A 19,768-nucleotide genomic window follows, 5' to 3' on the forward strand; every position below is an offset into this window, starting at 1 on the left:
TGGCGTGATAAAAAATAGGACTAATGCTCTTTACAATTGCGTATTGAGGCGAATACTTGATTGATCCCTGCGGGCAATTAAAATCATGCAAAGAAGCTTTTAGTCAATTAAAGCTACACGGGGTAAAACACCTGCCATCTCGTGGTGACGAAGTGCATTGCAACTTTTACACAGACTCTCGTCATTGTGCGTTGAGAAACATCGTTCACTAAGTTTGTCTCCGTCGGCTTTACGTAGCAGAAAAATAGTGGCGAAACATGTCCAATAAGCAAAGGCGTGAAATGTAATATTTTCTTATTTTAATTTTGACGTGATGTAATTATCACAACCGTTATTTTACTTTGTTGTGGAAATGAGTTCCCCACAAAAAGAAGAGGTTAAAGCTATTTTAAATATTGGAAACATTTCCACAAATTTGTCAATACGCGGATGCGTGTTTTCTCTATTAAGTTCCGTTTCTCGCCGGTTGGTGGCAGCAGTGAAGTATGTGCGCGCGCGTGTGTGCGCGTGTTTGTGTGCGCGCACGCGTGTTTGTATGCGTGCGCGCGTGCATTGGGTTTGTTGATGCTGAGGGAGCCTCTTGTGCATCTAAGCGCAGGAAGCAAGAGACAGCCTCCAACTTCCTGCCTTATCCTTCCTCCGGCTTGACTCAACTCGCCTGACCGCCTTGTGCCTTCTGCACGCTGGGGAGGAGCGAGCTTCTCCGGGCACACACTCCCGAACCCTCCGCCCTCCATGTGGATTGTTCACTGTTCCTGCTTGGTGGAAGGAACGAGCGTTCCGGTAGCAGCAGCGGCAGCAGCCCGCGCCGGGCCTCGGCGGTGGCTTGCACCGGGCTCGGCCTTTTTCCATCACCGTCAACCCGGGAGACGCATCGAGGAGGAGGAGGAGGCGGAGGAGGAGGAGCGGGCCTTGCAGCTGGCATCTCCCCGAGATTGCAGGGCTGTCGGCGCGCTTGGATGAGCCGCCGGAGCCGAGGCAGAGATGGCTGTTCTCAAACTTGCGGACCAGGTAGAACCGTTAGCCAACGCTAGCTTTAGCATGCCCGCATCTTGCGAGTTCCGTGGTGCACTTTCACACGCAACCGCAACACGTTTCTGACCTCAATTGTATTTCTAACAATTCGGCGCTGAATGAGCGTGGAGGAAATTACCACCATTATCAAATTTTAACAAGCATTCTGCAGCCGAATTGCAAGAGGCTGATGGAAAGTGGAGGCATTCATGTCCTGATTTGTCCATTGCATGAGAAGCATATTAACCAAACCAACCAAATCACCTAACCAGATTAATACTTAAACATCCAAACCAACATTTTCAATAATGACCTTTTCTTACACCATGTAAAATTGTGTCGCTCAATATTCACAAATCAGACCCAAACATGATCCGTCTTCAAGCATAGTTAAAAATATATTTAAATGCATTTAACAAATATTTTGTGAGTTCCAATCCAATTCGAAATATAGACAGTATCGCAATATTTAGCGAGATATTTTCTTTTCATGAAACGATATTGTGGAAAGGTTGAAATGCACTTCATAAGCACTAAACATATGAATAAATAAATAAATAAATAATGCACATATATAAAGACTACCGACTGACCCAAATGAAAGTTATTTAAAAAAAAAAATTCAGCCTTTGTGATTTAAAAATTGCATTCATCTACATTGCGATTTGGAGTCGATTCTTCAGCCCTACTTCCTTATATCTGAAAACCAGATGCACACCATTTTATCATTGTGTTTTGCAAAACAAAATTATAAATCCATTATATGCTCAATAAAGCCCCTGAGACATGTGTGAGGTTTGTTTTCAGTACTTCATCACATGATTCTCTTTAGCACTTGTAAGCACTTAAGCACCTTAACACCTCAGCAAAAAAAAGTCTTTCAAACGTGATTGTGCACTCCAGATGAATAGCTCGAGGCACCCAAGCATTGCACAACAGGTCTTATAGCTATGTTAAATATCTGCTGTCACAGTTTTTACCCTAAGCCAAGTGCTGCTTGCATAAAACAAGAAATGCACAATCCACAACCAGCAAGTTACTTATGCTACACACAGCCTTCTCACTTTACACCTTTCTATATACATCTAATGCCTGCTGTACATAATTGGCTACACTTGCATCTTCGAATAACATTTACACAACTGTTATCTTTGCACTTGCAGATGACATTTCTGCATCATACTGAGAGTGCAGTTTCTAATATTTTATCTTGATGGTGATTGTCTTGAAAAAAAAGAAAAGGATTCCAGAAAATTAGAAATCAGCAATGGCCAAAAGTAATTTGACATGCAGATTTCTAATAACTAGTATTGAATAAACAAGTATGAGCAAAAGTATTTGTATTGGCACATTATAAAAAGTGGTGAAAATAAATAAAAATAAACAATTGACTAAGAATGGACAAAAAGTATATGGATGACCACATTTTAATAAATGCAAATAATAAAAACTCAACAATGGCCTACACGTAAACTGAAAATAATCAGACATACATGAATAAAAAGACAGCTCCTGGTGTACCTAATGAAGTGGCCGCTGGGTGTAATTCCTCACAGGCTTTGGGCTTGTGTTTCCGCAATAGCAGAAATTCCTGACGTGGTGCAGCATCATCCTTCTGCAGCACGGCAGAAATAACTTTTTTTTTCTTTTTGTATAGTAACTTCAAAGTGGGATTTCCTGTTTTTTTTCCCCAGACAGCATTGCAATGTCTGATAACTGGATACTTCAGCTGAAGAGATTCTCTCGTGGTTTTATTGTTAGCCAGACAGAGATATTCCTTAAATTATAGGATGATCCACATTCAAAAAAGTCAAGGTCAATTGTTCCCAGCAAGCTCCCATAATTGGGAATACAGCAGGAAACTCAGGAAGTCGTTGGCCCGGGAGCTGTAGAGAGGCTGGGGGCGAGTTGGGGTCGAGGCGCTTTGTTTTAAAATGGCATTAAGGATAGACTCGGTAAAACAAAGTGCGAAGAAGAGGAAGCATTTTGTTGGTGAGTTTGAAAGCAGAAGTAAAACGCTCCTCTGCGCTTCCTCTCTGTCGTTTCTCAGAAGGCCAAGGCGAGCGAACAGGAAGCTTGGCAGGAAGTAAAATGCGACTGCAAGAGCATATTTGCTGCCTTCGGGTCAGCAGTTAACATTCATATGAGTTGCAGGGATTCAACTCTTGAGCAAAACTCCCCTGATTTGTCAGAGTTGTTTGTTTTTATGCAGTATGATTCCAATGAGTTATGATGAGATGTATTCCAATTACCGGTACCCTGAAAAACAAAAGAAGCAACGTGCATTTCACAATCTTTTTGAGGCTCACTAAGCAGAACTCATAATGAAGACTTGCTGACATCGTGATGGTTCCGTTTGGTCATACGTGTGTGTCACGAGCATGCTGATAATGACACAAAAGGAGCATTGCAGTGCCACCAGACTCTATTTACTTCACGTCTGACATCCAGGAACGAAAATAGGGGCTTCAGGGACAAAGGCCCCCGTGACACGCACGCACGTACATGCACACAATCTTGATTGACAAAAATGTGTCTCATTGCAAATATTCCCTACTTGACAGGCCCACTGTTGTAGTGGCGAAGGACATTTTCGATGTCCTGCAAGGTCACACATGGCACAGCTCGTGTTTTCACAGTCAGCGTCACGCTCTCTCTTTCGATCACATTAACGTGCCTCCGTTATTTGTCGTTTCCGCAGCCGCCTCTCATCCAGGCCATCTTCAACGGCGATCCGGAGGAGATCCGAATGCTCATATACAAGTCTGAAGATATCAACGCTCTGGTGAGAATACTCTGATGCCATTGACGATTATAGCATCTAGTTTAACTGGGCTAGACCAAGAACAAGCCCATTGAACAGTCTGGCGATCCCACGAAATTCCCCCAGATACAAAATTTGAGAAATTGTGATTATTAGAACTTGTGCATGCATGGAGCTGCAGTGGCATGTGTTTGTGCTCATCGAAGAGAACAATACACAGACCAAGATAAATGTATTGTTTCTTGACTGGCATTCGTCTCCCTGCCTCAGGATGCTGAGAAGCGCACTCCGCTTCACGCCGCGGCCTTCCTTCGCGATGCCGAAATCACAGAACTCCTTATCCTCTCCGGTAAGAAAGCACATTCCTTTAACTCCTCGCCTCCATCTCACTTCCTCCTCTCATCGTTATCCGTACATACGTACGTGCAGGTGCCCGCGTCAACGCCAAAGACAACATGTGGCTCACCCCCCTCCATCGGGCTGTGGCGTCTCGCAGTGAGGTAACTACCGCCACGCAAAATACTTTGAGGCCTCAACCCCCCCTCCAAGCAATGTATCGCGGTGCACCTGTGAAGTGAGAAACGAGTGCAACCAGTCGGGGCGGTGGCAATGATGATGTAGATGTGAATCCAAACAAGAAGTGTGCATCAACGACAGTATATTGACATAGCTAATTAACTGCAAGCATGGACGGGTAGATAAAATTTGATATGCACATGTTTGGTGCATTAAACAAGGAACGTGCAGGGAGGCATCATCATCATAAAGAATTATAAATAAGCAAATAATTAAACTCTTCACTTTTATTGCTCCTGTCTTTTATTGTACATATTAGATATATTATATTATATTATATTGCAGGGTTTTTCTGCTCTGCTGAATTTGCAGATTTCATATTCTGATCTATTTATTATGTACTCAAACATGTTGACAAGTAGCTAACATGCATTGTTGTCTTGACATTAAAAAAAAATAATGGAATTCAATTCTATTCATAAGAAAGTAGATCACCAGGATTTTTGAATAATCTGTCATCCACCTAGTGGGCAAAATAAAAAGTGCCCGTTTCCAAGTTTCCCATTATTTTGACTGTGAGGGGACAGTTTGGAATGCAACAAATATATTGTTACCTTGGCCAAAGCCACTTTTGTCTTCGAGGCAATTTTTGTTTGAGTGACACGCAGAACTAAGCATTCAATTATTTGTTTTCTTACCTTATCTGATGTAGCACACAACTTTATCTGTGCTAGCAAGGTGACTGTGGCTCCAACTTGACCTTAGACATAACTCTTTTATTTGGGAAAGAGAGCTCCAAGCCTTACATACTTGAAATACATGAGTGAATGACTAAACATAAGTTATACACAACAAATGACAACAGGTCACAGAAAAGCAACCCATATTAAGAATCCAGATTATGTATAATTCCAACTCATGGGTCACACACCCCAAAAAAAAAAAAAAAAAATCAATTATAACCTGCGGACGTTTTCCCTCCAGGAGGCGGTGCGAGTGTTGATCCGCCACTCGGCCGACGTCAACGCCCGCGACAAGAACTGGCAGACGCCGCTCCACGTAGCCGCCGCCAACAACGCCCTGCGCTGCGCAGAAATCATAATCCCACTGTTGAGCAGCGTAAACGTTTCGGACCGTGGCGGGCGAACTGCCTTGCACCACGCCGCCCTCAATGGCCACACAGAGGTACTGTGCAGACCTGATCTGTTTTTATTCTTTGGTTCTTTAGCCATTCATATGCATGCTCTTGTTGATGTTGTGTCAAACGGATTCATTTCATTTCCATTCGTTTCACTGGGAAATATTTCGATTTATGAAAGTCTCAGTTTACAAATGGGATCACAGAACCAATTAAGTTCATAACTTGAGGCTTCACTGTAATCATCATTTTATAATTTCGTTTCAGATGGTGAACCTCCTTCTTGCCAAAGGAGCCAACATCAATGCTTTTGACAAGAAGGATGGGCGAGCGCTGCACTGGGCCGCCTTTATGGGTAAAGACCTTTAAATGATCAAACATTAATGATCAGGTGTAGATTTGTTTTGAATTACATACATTATACTTATTGGCAGATAATTGAGAAGATTGATTACTATGTTGTAGTCAATTGTTGAGATACACTGTCGCATTTTGTTTTTCCTGTTCTGCTAGTGGTTGATACATGATTCGATGCTTTATGTCCTAAATGCATTAAAGAAATGCTAATGGTAAATCGCCTGAGGTCCTCAGACTCGGTTTTATTAGCAGAGCCCAGAGCTCAGAGTAAACACGGTGATGCAGCATTTAGCTGTTATGCCTGCAAACAAATGAAACAAGCTTGCAACAGAAGAGAAGTCCGCTCCTGGCACTGTTTGTGGTCATCTGTCATGTTTCCTGCAGGTCATTTGGACGTGGTGTCTTTACTGGTGAGTCAGGGGGCGGAGCTTTGCTGTAAGGACAAGCGAGGGTACACGCCGCTGCATACGGCGGCATCTAGTGGACAGATGGCGGTGGTCAAGCATCTTCTCAACTTATCCGTGGAGGTACCAACTGCTCTTTCGGTGTCTCTCGTCGTCAGCTCGGCCTAAATAACCTCTGCTCATCTTTTGTCACGGATAGATCGACGAGTCCAATGCCTTTGGCAACACGCCGCTGCACGTGGCGTGTTTCAACGGTCAGGACGCTGTCGTCAGCGAGCTCATTGACTACGGTGCCAACGTCAGCCAGCCCAACAACAAAGGCTTTACGCCGCTGCACTTTGCCGCCGCTTCCACGCACGGAGCGCTCTGTTTGGAATTCCTGGTCAACAACGGCGCCGATGTCAACGTGCAGGTACGACCAATGAGCAGCTTGTTTTACATTTTTATTTTTTGTGCCTTAAAAATTATTATTTTTTTCCAATCTTTTTCTCTTTAGATTTCTGTCATTCATAACTTAGCATTTAAGAATGTGTTATTATTATTATTATTATTATTATTTGATGATAGGATTCTTTCCTTTCTGCAGAGTCGAGATGGGAAAAGTCCTCTCCACATGACAGCAGTGCATGGTCGCTTTACTCGCTCTCAGACTCTGATCCAGAATGGTGAGTCATCCGCTCCATGTCTTTTTCTGCCCAGAACACAGGTTGTATTTAATTTGGATCGTGTTCAAATTTGCCGTGTTTGTCACAGTATTTGATGTCCAAAAGATATTTCCCATTCGTCCATTTTGATGAACATCGATATAAAATCGAATCAAAGCTAACGTGACTCCAAGAAGACTGTTTAGAAACTCTTATCTGACCATTTTTCACACTTTAATAATAAAAAAAATAAAATAAAATAAAAAAAAAACACTGTACATTTAAATAAACCATAAAATTTAACGCAAATTTGCTTGTTTAATACAAAACAGCAGACATGGTACGGTCATTCCAAACAATCTCCTTGCACACTTGGAGCAGCAACACACATATACATAGCATACATATTGTATTACACCCTCCGGCATATAGGGGTTCACAACAGACATTTCAAATGTGAAATTCGATCTTCGCTGACGTCAGGCGTTTTGTGTCAGGCGGAGAGATCGACAGCGTGGACAAGGACGGCAACACGCCGCTGCACGTCGCCGCACGCTATGGCCACGAGCTGCTCATCAACACCCTCATCACCAGCGGAGCCGATTGTACCAGGTATCATAGTGTCCCGGCTGACAAAAAGAAAAAAATTCCGCCATGGTGACCGATGTTTATCCGCTTTCTGAAAGGCGAGGCGTCCACGGGATGTTCCCTCTGCATATGGCCGCCTTGAACGCCCACTCGGACTGCTGCCGCAAGCTGCTCTCCTCAGGTAGTGTGCGATATGACTCAACATACATGTTTACAATATTGTTTCAATTGACATGGATACACACGCATGAATGCAAAGATGTAAATAGTGTGGATCCATTGCACAATGGCGGTGCAGAAAAAAAAAGTGTAACCAAATGCCAGAAACAACAATTATTGCTTCATATCATATAACTGTATTCTATTCCAAAATATTTCACTTTCTAAGTCAAACTAACTCAAGAATTTCAAGAATACTCCGCCTATAATTTCCCCCCCAGCAATCAGGGAATTGAAATTGTCAAAATGTATCAAAGCACGCCATATAAAAAAAATGTGTCAATGTGTTTATGCATGGTTAAGAAGCAGCTATTGTTGTGTCTTTGTGCTTAATTTAAGTTTTCCTGCACCCAAATACACTCAAGCCTAACCCGTTTCCTCACCACCTGTCTCACTAATGCCTGTCTCTCTTTCTCTGTCTCTCTTTGTCCTGCCTCTTCCTGTCCCCTTCCCGACCGCTTCCTGTCCTTCTCTCGTTGCGGGGTCTGCTGCTGTTTGTCCTCCCCGCTCACTTCCCTCTCCCTGGCGCCCTCTTCAGGCCGGAGGTTTAGTATAATGTGTAACGACTCGGTCCTGTGTGCAGGCTTTCAGATCGACACACCTGACAGTCAGGGAAGGACGTGCCTGCACGCTGCCGCCGCTGGAGGGTGAGCGCCGAATTAGGAAAATGTCCATTTTCTGATAATTTTGAAAATTGTTGCCCAACAGAACACAAATCAATGCTATACTGGATTTAGAATGTTAACTATTTCGAGAAAAAACCTGTTTGGTGCAGGTATAAATAAATGTATTTTTATTTGAATAAAAAAGATATATTTAGCAGATAACATAGACATGAGTTCCTCTTTAAGTATTGAAAAAATGTGTTCAAAATGAATGTGTTATTTTGCCTGGTGACGCTTGTGTTGCTTATTTGAGTGCAGCAACGTGGAGTGTGTCAAGCTCCTCCTGACGAGCGGCGGTGACCACAACAGGAGAGACAATTGCGGCAGGTGGATTATTTTATGTTTATCATGGTGTTACTCATCCCTGATAGGACTTATTGCACTTTGTTATAAAGATAAAATCAAGCGTTTGCAAACTGAAAACTGCATAATAAATATTAAAAGTCTTTTTACAAATCCTAAATAACTATAACCTTTGTGTGTACACAAAATGCAAATGCATGAGGTTTGCATTCCTTTGAGTCCAGCTGTGACCATATTTTGTTGTTTTCAACTTGTCTCCCTCAGGACTTCCCTTCACTATGCCGCCGCGAGCCGCCATTATCAGTGTCTGGAGACGCTGGTGGTTTGTGGGACTGCAATCAATGCCACTGACAAGTGGGGGCGCTCCGCCCTCCATTACGCTGCAGCTTCGGACCTGGACAAAAGGTAATTGAACAACTGGAGACTTAATTCGTTACCCCTGTGCCATCTCATTTAAGATCCAATCTATGATTAAATATGTAGTGTTCTACTCCAGACCTGTAGGTGGCAGTAATATATATTAAGTGGTAGCCAAAACCATAGACACAGATCTCGTATTACTTGAATTCCTGAGGTCATACCAGCCCCCGAGAAGAATGTTCCACCTAACTTTTCCTAAACGAGAGCCACTGTGGCTTTTCGGCCATTTATGGAAATCTGGGAAGTCAGTGCAACATATAAACACTTAATATGGGGCAGATTTTTCACATCCAACATGCTTGACACACTATAAATTGCATCAACAGAATGTTTCCCAGCATCACATTTCAAAATTGATACAAATTAAAATGGGTGGCAAATGTCTTTCAGGCGACGTGTCGCTCTGGAGCCTGAGAGTGAAGGAGTCCAGGCAGAGAGGGAGAGAGAGGCAGCATTGTGAGTCTGTTTTTTTTCCTTTTTCTCTTTTTTCAAATGTTTTGTTTAATGGCACTACTAGAGGATTAAGTTTTTTGCATCAACAACAACTTTACAGAGTTTCCACAATCATGGCCTCAAATGGATGCCTCATTTTCCTTTCTTCATGGATGTGATTGTTGCCCCATCCTGTTTTGCAGATGTCTGGAGTTCCTGCTTCAGAGTGGAGCGACGGCCTCGCTTAAAGACAAACAAGGATACAGTCCTGTTCACTATGCTGCAGCCTACGGACACAAACACTGCCTAGAGCTGGTCAGTACGCACACAACGTTTAGTTGGACACAGGTTCGATGCACTGACAACATGTCAACTCGCAGCTACTGGACAGAGATGACGGTTACCATGACGACCTTGAATCACCCAACGCCAGGAGCCCCCTGCACCTCGCTGTGAGTCTAAATATATACAGAGCCACTTTCTGTTTACTTACTCGCTTGACTTCTTTTTTACATCATGAGAAATAAATACAAATTCATACAGTTGTACTGGTAATTAAAAAAAGAATCTTATTTACTTTCCTGCTAAATCAAATAACCTCTCGTTAAGTAAAAACTACTTTCCGAGAAATATAAATGATTTATTTCAATCTTGCGAATAAGATTCCCTGTTTACTTACTGTTTGATAAAAAAAAAAAAAAGTTATAAATTCTTATTGTAAGGTATTTAAAGTAAAACTCTAAAGTGATGGACGCACTTGGGCAGTGATTACTTCAGGTGCAGAGCCGCTACAATGAACTGTAGCTGAACCACTTGCAATTGAAAATTTGTGATATTGACTCCCATATGTTTGAAACATGTTTAAATTTTGCAGAACATATTGACAAATTTGAAGACACACAAAAATTGCAAGCACAGATGCATAGAAAATACTGGGGATGGGCCAAACAGCGATAACTGTAAAAAGTCAATCAATCAGTCAATCAATCATCAGTAAGTTAATCATGAGTTGTTTTGGTTGTGCGTAGGCATACCACGGCCACGCTCAGGCCCTTGAGGTGCTGCTCCAGGGCGAGAGGGAGGTGGACCGAGTGGACGAAGCCGGCCGCACCCCCTTGGCCATGGCGGCGCTGCGGGGTCACGCCGACTGCGTTCACATCCTCCTCAGTCAGGGGGCGTCACCGCGCACTTGCGACATGCGGCACAGGCGCACCCCTGTACACCTGTCAGGTGGGGTCAATGTTTCAAGTTGTAATTCAACTTTGAGCTCACTGCATGCTAACATTTTCTCACATCTGGCTCTGCAGTGATGAACGGTCACACGACATGTTTGCGCCTCCTACTGGACGAATCGGACAGCGCGGCTCTCGCTGACGCTGCTGACTGTCAGGGACAGTGAGTCATTGCACACACACACATGTGCACACACACATATTTGCATACTGTGTATGCGTACAGGACACCTCTGATGCTCGCTGTGGCGGGGGGTCACGTCGACGCCGTGTCGCTGTTGCTTGAACGGGAAGTCGACGTCAACATGGCCGACAAGCACGGCTTGACCGCGCTGCACCTTGGGGTGAGTAATACAGGTGGCTTCAAACTTGGAATCAGTCAGTCAGCCGATTTAAAATGCTGGATGATGTAGAGTAACTTTAACTATCGTAGGGATGACTTTTTAACCAATCTTTGCAGCTGCTATGTGGCCAGGAGGAGTGTGTCCAGTGCCTGCTGGAGCAGGAAGCATCCATATTATTGGGCGACGCTCAGGGTCGCACCGCCATTCACCTGGCGGCGGCAAGAGGCCACGCCTCCTGGCTGAGCGAGCTGCTCAGCATGACCTGCCCGGAACTCGACTCGCTACCTCCACTCAGAGACCACCACGGTTATACGCCGCTGCACTGGGCCTGCTACCATGGTTGGTGTTGGGATGACTATGCGACCGGAAGGAGTCCGGTGATTTCAATGCGCGTGTGTGATTAGGTCACGAGGGATGCGTGGAGGTTCTACTGGAGCAGAAAGGTTGCCGCTGCATTGACGGGAACCCTTTCACGCCCCTGCACTGTGCTGTGTAAGTGCAACGTAATAATACAACTATCATCATTATTATCAATATTATTTGATACATTTTGATTGCATTACTCTTTAAATAACATGGCTTGTGCACAAAAACAGCAAATGTGAGGGAGGGGAATTAAATAATAAATAAATACTAGGTGGAATTTCAATTGCTGGACTGTAGATAAATATGCGGGGGTTCACTGTATGAGCAATATTTTTTTCCATAATGTTTTCCATGAGGCAAATCTCAATGAGTTTGCACATTTTGAACAGGGTAAACAACCATGAGGCCTGTGCATCATTGCTGCTGGAGGCAATGGGATCAGACATCACCGGCTGCAAGGATGCTAAGGACAGGTGCTCATGTTTTTTTTTTCTCTAGTCCTGAGGTTTTGCTGAGAATTTTTCTTTATGGAAAACACATAACCACAAAAAAAGAAAATTGGGAGATGCTGGAACAGATTAATTGCATTTCAATTCATTTCAATGGGCTTTTCTTCTTCAGGACCCCCCTCCACGCGGCAGCTTTCTCTGGTCACGTCGATTGTGTCCAGCTTCTCCTTTCACACGACGCGCCACTTGATGCCACAGACCAATCGGGTCGCACGGCACTAATGATGGCGGCCGAAAAAGGCCGTGTCGGGGCCCTTGGTAGACACAATCCGTCATGTTTGATGTGTTGACCAAACCACGTGTGTGTTGATTTGTTTTGTGTGTGTGTCCTGTCCAGAGGTTCTACTGAACAGCGCCTGCAGCTGTCTCCATTATACTGATAAAGACAGCAACACTGCTCTGCATTTAGCATGTAAAAATGTAAGTGTCCACAAGTACAAACAAAAAACAGCATTGTTGTCTAATTGTGTGATTATTAGTTACTAGCATTATTAATAAAGCTTTAGCAGGAACAACCAATCAGGACAAATGATATTATTGGCAGCTCTGTACGGTTATCAATTCTCATATTTGATGACCTCCAGGGAAAGGAAGAATGCGTCCTGCTCATTTTGGAGAAGTTGTCCGACTCAGCGCAAATAAACGCCACAAACGCAGCGCTGCAAACGTGAGTTCCTTGTGACGGGAATCGGAAAAACAGCCGCTCGCATGATTGATGCTACCTTTGACGACCTCATGTCCCGCTAGGCCTCTCCACTTGGCAGCTCGCAGTGGACTCAAACAGGCAGTCCAACAGCTGCTGACCCGAGGAGCCAACATTCAGACAGTGGACGAGAACGGTAGGATGAACTTGGCTGGCTCCAAAAGACGCAGCTGCCTTGATGCATGCATGCAAGTTTCCCATCCCTGTTTACTTTATATTCTATGCATTTATTTCTTTTTCTTAAATCGGGGGTTCCCACTCAGCTCTTAGGAATGGTTAGAAATTAAATTGAAATGTTTCACTCAAAGAAGTAGAGATGAAAGGGAATATTCATAATGTATGATTTCATATTATATTTTATATATGTACTATATAAATATACACACATAGCCATATACACGTGAAATTATTAAGCATGAGCTGTTGCTGGAAACTTCCTTGTCAGTCTACTTGAAGCTGCCTATTTGCTTCTTTGGCGTTGACAGTGTGTGCAGTGTTGCATACTATATGGACAAAAGTTGTTTGGCTTTTTCTTCCACACCAAACTCATCCATGCTCATATAAATCGTCCTTTGTGCAAAACCTTTCTAGCACAAAGTAGGACACATGAGCAATGGAGACCGATCGATTAATTAAGAGGTGTGTCCGAATACTTTAGTCCATCATTTGCATGCCTGAACTATGCAGCCTCTCCCTTTTGTGTGTTCAGGCGCTGCTGAAACACTAACACGAATGCCGCGCCATCCTTTTGTCTCCCGCTTTGCCATTTCCGCTTCCCGGCCATTTTGTCCCCCCACCCCTTTGCCCCCCTTCTGTCTCTGTACCGCAGGTTTGACCCCCGCTCTGGCTTGCGCGCCCAGCCGCGAGGTGGCCGACTGCTTGGCGCTCATTCTGGCTACCATGATGCCTTTCTGCTCCCCTTGCAGCTCTGGTGCCCCCTCCCCTGGCGCCCTGCTAAGGATGCTGCCCCCCAAGGCGCACAAAGACCCTGGCGTAGCCGCCGTCCCCCGGGGCCCGCGTGGCACCAGGAACCCCTCAGGACCCTCCAGTGAGGGGACCACAGAGAACGACTCTGAGGATTCAGAAACTTTCTGAACCTTTCTGGTCGCCAGAATTGCTCTCTATGCCATCTTTTCAAGAAGGAATTGATGCGGGTCATTTGCATGTTTTATTGTTTCTTCTTTGTACTCATGGGTGCTCAAATCCAAATCGACCTTGGTACTCGGCCTCTGGGTGGCGGGGTGACTCGACTCAGACTTTTCAATCTTAACAAACAAGAACAAGAAGCCATTTTTAACCGTTTATTTGGTACGAAGCAAAGCCAAAAGTTTAGTCATTTTAGTCATCTTTATTGATATTTTGATTTCATGTACTGAATAAGCAGCATTTACACAATAATAATATTATAATGTAACTTAATCACTGGAGAAAGATGTGGTATACGCACTGGGTCTGTGAATTAATGTTATTAGAAAAAAAATACTTAGTCACCTCGTTAACCGAAACACAGGTCTTAAAAATTGCTGCAATTTAATGAAAACAGAAGATATTGCTAAAAATTTTAAGGTGCAACTTTACAAAAAGTCATAATGTGAGGAAATTAAAATTTCATAAAATTGTAAAATAAATACTAGTATGTCCTAGTTTCACAGAAAACCAATTGGAGAGGATAGTCATTTTAAGACAGTTGTATTATAAGCTGTAATTTAACTAGGATAAAATTGAAATACAAGAAAATTTTACAAGAATATTTGCAGTCCAAGAAGTATTGCGCAATTTCATGACAATGTTGGAAGTTATAAGAAAGTAAAAAAATTGCTATAATGAAGTTGAATGGTCCATAACTTCAAAGTAATGAAAAACTGTATATTATATTTAAAACACTTGTAATATTAGTAATTTACATTTGAAACCATAATGCCATAATTTTACAAAAACTTTATATTGTGAATTAAAAATTCACCCAAGTTTTAATACAAAAAATCTTAATTTTATAAAAATAAATATAAGTTTTGATAGTTATTTCATTAGCATGAATTAGTAAAATCACCAAAAAAAAAAAAAAAGTCAGAAATCACAAGAAAATACATAAACATTGGTGAGACTGAAGTTGAATCATTCCATGATTTTATAATACTGGCCTAAAATTATAAGCAGATGATTATCCCGCAAAAAAAAGTCATAATTTCACAAAAAAAGTTTTTGCGAGAATATCGCAATGTGTGTACGTTGGTTTTATTTATTCTTTGTTACCTGAAGCACAAAATGGTGAGTAGTTATGTAGGAAAGATTCCCCAAATGTCTGCACAATTTCTCACTCCTTCTGCATGCCGACTTTTGTGAATCAGGGTAGCCCGAGATTAGCCTCTTGAAAGAAGACAAATATTTTGCCTAAAAACATTCCCCTTGATCATGCATGTTCGCCTGACAGGGTTATTCCTCTATTCATTATTTATAAATAGATTTGTATTGACACAATGGTACACAAACTGCCAGCACTTCAATGTGAAACCTCTGTTTGACTACCTACCAGCAATGTGCCATCAAATGTGTGCAGTGCCTTGACGTCGGTGTATTTTTTTTAAATCACCAATTTTTCAATTGAATCACCCACGGGATCTAAAAACCTATTGACTTGAGAGAAAACAAAAATGTTGATTTTAATTAAAGAATTTTATAGGAATCCAATTTTAATCTTCAAAGCGGAAATCCTGCATTTGGTAATTTTACAATTTTTTTTCCCCCTTTTCAGTGTGGCTTTTCAATGCTCCCTCGAAAATTTGTTTCTTATATTTCCTTCTTGGAAAATCTGAATATGATACTTGTATGTTTTTGTACATTGTTTCAGCGAAGACCACTAACAGACTTGGTTTTGTTGCTTGTCTCTCAAAGGCAAGCATTAATCTGATAATTAAAAAAAAAAAAAAAAACTAGAATAAACCAAATGTTCCTTCCTTGGAGATTTGAACAGAAACATGACATTTAGTCATGACTGTAGAAGTAGCTCCAAATGTGCTGCGTTTTTCATCAGTGTGTATTGTGAAGAAACAATTTACTCAACTTTCATTTGACAGTGACATTCAGTTTGAATCAAATTTTCAATGCAATGTACTTTTTTCTGGGCTACGATCCAATGCAAATATTTGTTGGTCATCGAGTTTGTGGCAAGTTAAAGACGAAACTGCCCACATTGGTACTGCTGTTTTATATAATGTTGATTTGTAAAGCTTTGTATGACTCTCGGCCATCTGAACACAACCTGTTTGAATCTAATTTAATGCATAATACAAGCAGAGGTGAAGGTCATGTAGTTTTAATACAAAGATGAGCTCCAAGAGTCATGACAATTGTCATCCCAAGATGAGCAGTTCCTGATGCAGTATGACCACACTTCAGTGTTTTTATATAGCAATTGTACATTTGGAAAAAATAAATGTGCCGCAGTTTTCTTTTTGGCCTTTTCTTGAGTTGTAGACTAAAAATAAATAGAAGCATATTTGGGCAACATGGAAAAAAAGACTTTTATTGTATTATTGACTATAAATCCATTAAAATGGATAAATAAAAAAAAAAATTCAACTAATAGTTTTTTAAACTACATTTATAATTAAAATTTCTTAACTAATTATTTAATAAATTATAAATCGTGTTAAATTAATATATTACATTTGAAATAAATTTTAAGGGAAAAATGTTTTAGAAATAAATATTACAAAGCACTAAATCTAAATGATAGATTCACAAATGGGGTTGAGCGTCTGTTCCTCAGGCCATAGTTTGCCAAGCAGTGCCCAAATGTATGTAAATACTGATGCAAAACAATAATACGTATTTAAAGATCAATGTTAATAATATTTTAATAGTTACATAATCTCTGTACATATTCAAACTTTAAATTACAGTAGCAAACTAAATGACAGCGTCAACGTGGGTCCACAAGATAAAATAATAAGTGCATCTCCACAGCAGTGCACTTCTTAAAAAATATGAAGGAATATGGTTTGTGTTGTATGGAATGGTGACACGCTTGTCAGTGAAAACAATTTTTTTTAAAAATTCCAGCCTGCGTTAAGTGTTGGACCAGGTTTTCTTGCATGTGTCCCGCTCAGCAGTTGACACCCAATCCAGTCCAGTGATCAGGCACCATGAGGAAGTACTTGTCCATGGCCTCGCAGAAGCGGGCGCGGTACAGCTCGGGCGACACCACTGTGGGCATCTTCCCTGCAGAAAGACAATATAAATACGGTTGTTTCAAAAACTATCTGAACCATTTGGAATTAGCTAATAAATTATTTAATGACAGCTGATCATGCAAGTAAGGTTTCCAGGGTCTGAGTGAGCAAAGCGAGCCCTACCTTGACCTCCCAGAATCCCAGTTGATTTAACGACCATCTCCAGCCTTTTATCCCACGTGAAAGTCCTGATGTAATCTGTGAAAGAGGACAAAACCTGAGATTGCGACAAAAATGCCTCGAGCATTCCTTACCGATGATCCCGACCACCAGCTGATCAGTGGCATCGTCGCGTCCCACCAGTAGTGAGTAGTCAATGATGAGATGGCTTGACAGGAAGTAGGCGTCGCTGTGAATGGCGGCGCGCAGCACCGACTTGCAATGCGAGCGGATGTACAATGGGTTGTCGTAGATGAGCTTGAGCAGGTTCTCATCCAGCAGCACCACCTCGCAGCTCTCCTTGCCCGAGTCCGTCTTCACGTTGCGGTTTCGCAGCGAGCCCTTCAGGTCGAAAACCTGGCAGGGGCAGAGAAGACGTGGTGCTTCCCATTCATTTATTCTGCACTAAAACAAGAACTTGACTTCCTGTTTGAAGATCCTCAGAACGTTCAACTATTTGAACGCTCAGTGAAGTCACATGCTTGTTAAATGTTTTCCCCATTCAGGAAAAGAACTGAAAGAACCTTTTTCAGGACATAAATGTTCTTACCTGAGCCATCTTGCGTCCATAAAAAAGGTTTTCCATCACAAGCAGGTCCAGTTTCTTCTCAGTGTTGTTCTGAGAGTTCTTGTAACCGATGCGGTAAACGCCGAGAATCTTTGCCAGAGCAGTCGGCCTCTGTGACACAAATGTATGGCGTCAATCCGGAGGAGACACGTACAGTGTATGCCGGTTTTTATTTTGCACACTTTTTGTTGCACAGCTCCCGTGATGTAGGTAAAGTAGTGAGGAGCAAAGTCCAGGAAGGATTGGACTTCCAGTCTTGGCATCTGCTTCAGGATGAAGCGGTCATCTGAAATCCAGATGAGTAAAATGTTCTAATCTCAAAGAATATGCATCCCAGATTAGAATTTTTTTTTTAAAATCAGTGGTCTGACCTTCAGTGGCATAGAAAACAGCTCCAGACTTTCCGCCACGTGCCTGCCAGTTGACGCAGTGGGACAGCGAGCGGACAAAATCTTCCTCGGCACTCTCCAAGATCTCTTCCCTCATCCTGTGGAACTCATCAGCGTAGTAGATGCGACAGTAGAACTTGGCGTTGGCGTCTGAGAACTCTAAACGGGGGGAGCGGGAATAACCATTTTTATAGGTCGGAATAGGGGGGGATAAAATAAAAACACAAAACTTACGGAGCTCAATGTGTGGATTCTGCGATTGCTTCTTTTGTTTGTCAGCCACATCAGCGTCCTCTGCAGGTGAGCAAAGATGACATCATCAGCAAATGGCGGATGGTGAATGCATGCAGACATCAACACTCACTGGGCGGGTCAGCTTCTGTGATGCTCCGACTCTGCACGGATGACTCGCCGAGCCTGGCGGGGCTTCCCTTGGCCCGGCTCTCGCCGCTACTTGACACAAGTTATTACTACTATTATACTACTATTATTATTGTACTGTTTTTTATATAACAGCAGACGGGATGAACCTGTTGGCTTGTGACACCTCGTCCGCTCCTGCGTTGGACGCCTTGGACAAATCATCCAATGCCGTTTTGTATTCCTTGCAGCTGTGGACAGAAATTTACTTCAATATATGTAAGTAAAAAAAAAAAAAACTTTAAGAGTGGTCACCTGAGTGCAAAGGCGATAATGGAGCTTGGCTCCTTCTCACACACAGCGATGGGAACCCGTTCATGTTCGTACATCAGGTAATGCTTGTCTGGGTCACTGCAACACAGGAAGTGATGTCATACTTCAAAATGTATATATGTTGCAAATAAAATGAGAATGTGTTTTGTGGCGCCAAGTGGCGACTGCAATACTCACAACGGGAAGGGAATAGAGTTGTAGCTGTTACCCGGTAGAAAATTGGCCAAAATGGCCTTCATGGTGGACTTCTCCTTCACCTGACTGTCAGTGGAACCCAGCAAGTGTCCATCAAACACATCTGGTGACCCAGAAAAATATTTCAACACAAAGTGGTTTTAGAAACAGGAGAGTAAGTACCGATAACTGCTTATGTCTACCTTCTGGAATGCTGACAGAATCCGGCTCCGTGATGGAGGTGCCGGGCGTGTTTGGCTCAGCCCCAAGTTCCACTGGCGACAGCAACGCGGTGGAGGACGACGACGTGGAGGCCAATGTGTTGAGGTGACGGTCCTCTGTTCAAAAAAGACAATTTAGCAGATTTGGTTAGCTGAAGAGGATTTCACCCAAGCTGGAAGGCTTACCTTTGTCGCCATTCTGGACTACTGGCGAAGGGTTACGTGGTGAAGAGTCCAGGGTGCTCTGTCATAAAACAAAACAATGCGTGTCAAGTCATGAGGAAAATTTCATCAGCACCTGAACGCACCACACTAACCTTGCTGTCATCAGCGGCGGTCTGTCGGTGGCGGCCCGGGCTCGGTGGGACTGATAAACGTTTACGGCCTTTCTCCTGCTGGAATAAATCTTGTAGCCTAAGGGAGAAAGTAGTCAGCGACACGTTGAGGAATGTAACAGCGCTCAAGAGCTGCCGTGACTGACCTGCTGTTCCAAGACTGCAGCATCTCACAGAGGCTCTGCTTCTTCACTACAAGAGACTCCAGCACTGCCTGGAGCTGCTGCGGAGAATCCAGACCGCAGGCCTGTAGCCGCGCTTGGAGCTTCTCGATCCAACTACGCAGCTCGGCCTCCTCCATCTGCACAGAACATCATGAACACTAAAAAGCAGGAGGAAGAAAGCAGAAATATACATGCAGTACGGGACAAAGACTCTA

General features: G+C 42.8%; 2 protein-coding genes across 6 annotated transcripts in view; one reads left to right on the forward strand and one right to left on the reverse strand.

Moving 5' to 3' along the window:
* Nucleotides 1-16,066, forward strand: ankrd44 (ankyrin repeat domain 44). 3 transcript variants are annotated; one of them, XM_088383618.1, is made up of 29 exons: nucleotides 1-483; nucleotides 599-1,011; nucleotides 3,716-3,799; nucleotides 4,049-4,127; nucleotides 4,208-4,278; nucleotides 5,279-5,479; nucleotides 5,700-5,787; nucleotides 6,174-6,316; nucleotides 6,393-6,605; nucleotides 6,780-6,858; nucleotides 7,335-7,449; nucleotides 7,524-7,606; nucleotides 8,228-8,291; nucleotides 8,568-8,636; nucleotides 8,877-9,017; nucleotides 9,423-9,488; nucleotides 9,668-9,779; nucleotides 9,845-9,916; nucleotides 10,493-10,694; nucleotides 10,772-10,859; nucleotides 10,923-11,040; nucleotides 11,157-11,379; nucleotides 11,445-11,532; nucleotides 11,796-11,879; nucleotides 12,028-12,173; nucleotides 12,253-12,335; nucleotides 12,500-12,582; nucleotides 12,663-12,754; nucleotides 13,448-16,066. In XM_088383618.1, the coding sequence occupies exons 2-29, from the start codon at nucleotides 985-987 to the stop codon at nucleotides 13,711-13,713; spliced, it is 3,180 nt and encodes a 1,059-aa protein (XP_088239744.1). In that variant the 5' UTR covers nucleotides 1-483; nucleotides 599-984; the 3' UTR covers nucleotides 13,714-16,066. The 3 variants fall into 3 exon arrangements, with proteins under 3 accessions (XP_088239744.1, XP_088239747.1, XP_088239745.1); XM_088383621.1 differs by having other exon boundaries at nucleotides 6-483; nucleotides 13,545-16,066; XM_088383619.1 differs by lacking the exon at nucleotides 1-483 and having other exon boundaries at nucleotides 538-1,011.
* The window catches only part of pikfyve (phosphoinositide kinase, FYVE finger containing), a 15,179-nt gene continuing 11,326 nt past the window's right edge, over nucleotides 15,916-19,768 (reverse strand). For 2 of the 3 annotated variants that reach the window (XM_088383615.1, XM_088383613.1), the window contains 15 exons: nucleotides 19,536-19,690; nucleotides 19,372-19,468; nucleotides 19,241-19,298; nucleotides 19,037-19,171; nucleotides 18,837-18,957; nucleotides 18,642-18,737; nucleotides 18,497-18,577; nucleotides 18,331-18,419; nucleotides 18,201-18,260; nucleotides 17,949-18,125; nucleotides 17,760-17,863; nucleotides 17,560-17,688; nucleotides 17,105-17,366; nucleotides 16,974-17,048; nucleotides 15,916-16,839 (listed from right to left, as the gene is read on the reverse strand). In XM_088383615.1, coding sequence (XP_088239741.1) covers nucleotides 16,724-16,839; nucleotides 16,974-17,048; nucleotides 17,105-17,366; nucleotides 17,560-17,688; nucleotides 17,760-17,863; nucleotides 17,949-18,125; nucleotides 18,201-18,260; nucleotides 18,331-18,419; nucleotides 18,497-18,577; nucleotides 18,642-18,737; nucleotides 18,837-18,957; nucleotides 19,037-19,171; nucleotides 19,241-19,298; nucleotides 19,372-19,468; nucleotides 19,536-19,690 — 1,755 coding nt within the window. In that variant the 3' untranslated portion in view covers nucleotides 15,916-16,723. The remainder of the gene's footprint in view (nucleotides 16,840-16,973; nucleotides 17,049-17,104; nucleotides 17,367-17,559; nucleotides 17,689-17,759; nucleotides 17,864-17,948; nucleotides 18,126-18,200; nucleotides 18,261-18,330; nucleotides 18,420-18,496; nucleotides 18,578-18,641; nucleotides 18,738-18,836; nucleotides 18,958-19,036; nucleotides 19,172-19,240; nucleotides 19,299-19,371; nucleotides 19,469-19,535; nucleotides 19,691-19,768) is intronic. The other variant, XM_088383614.1, reaches the window with a different exon arrangement.

The sequence above is a fragment of the Syngnathus floridae genome, chromosome 8, assembly GCF_059516105.1.
Source record: "Syngnathus floridae isolate MCC-2025c chromosome 8, RoL_Sflo_1.0, whole genome shotgun sequence".
NCBI lineage: Eukaryota > Metazoa > Chordata > Actinopteri > Syngnathiformes > Syngnathidae > Syngnathus > Syngnathus floridae.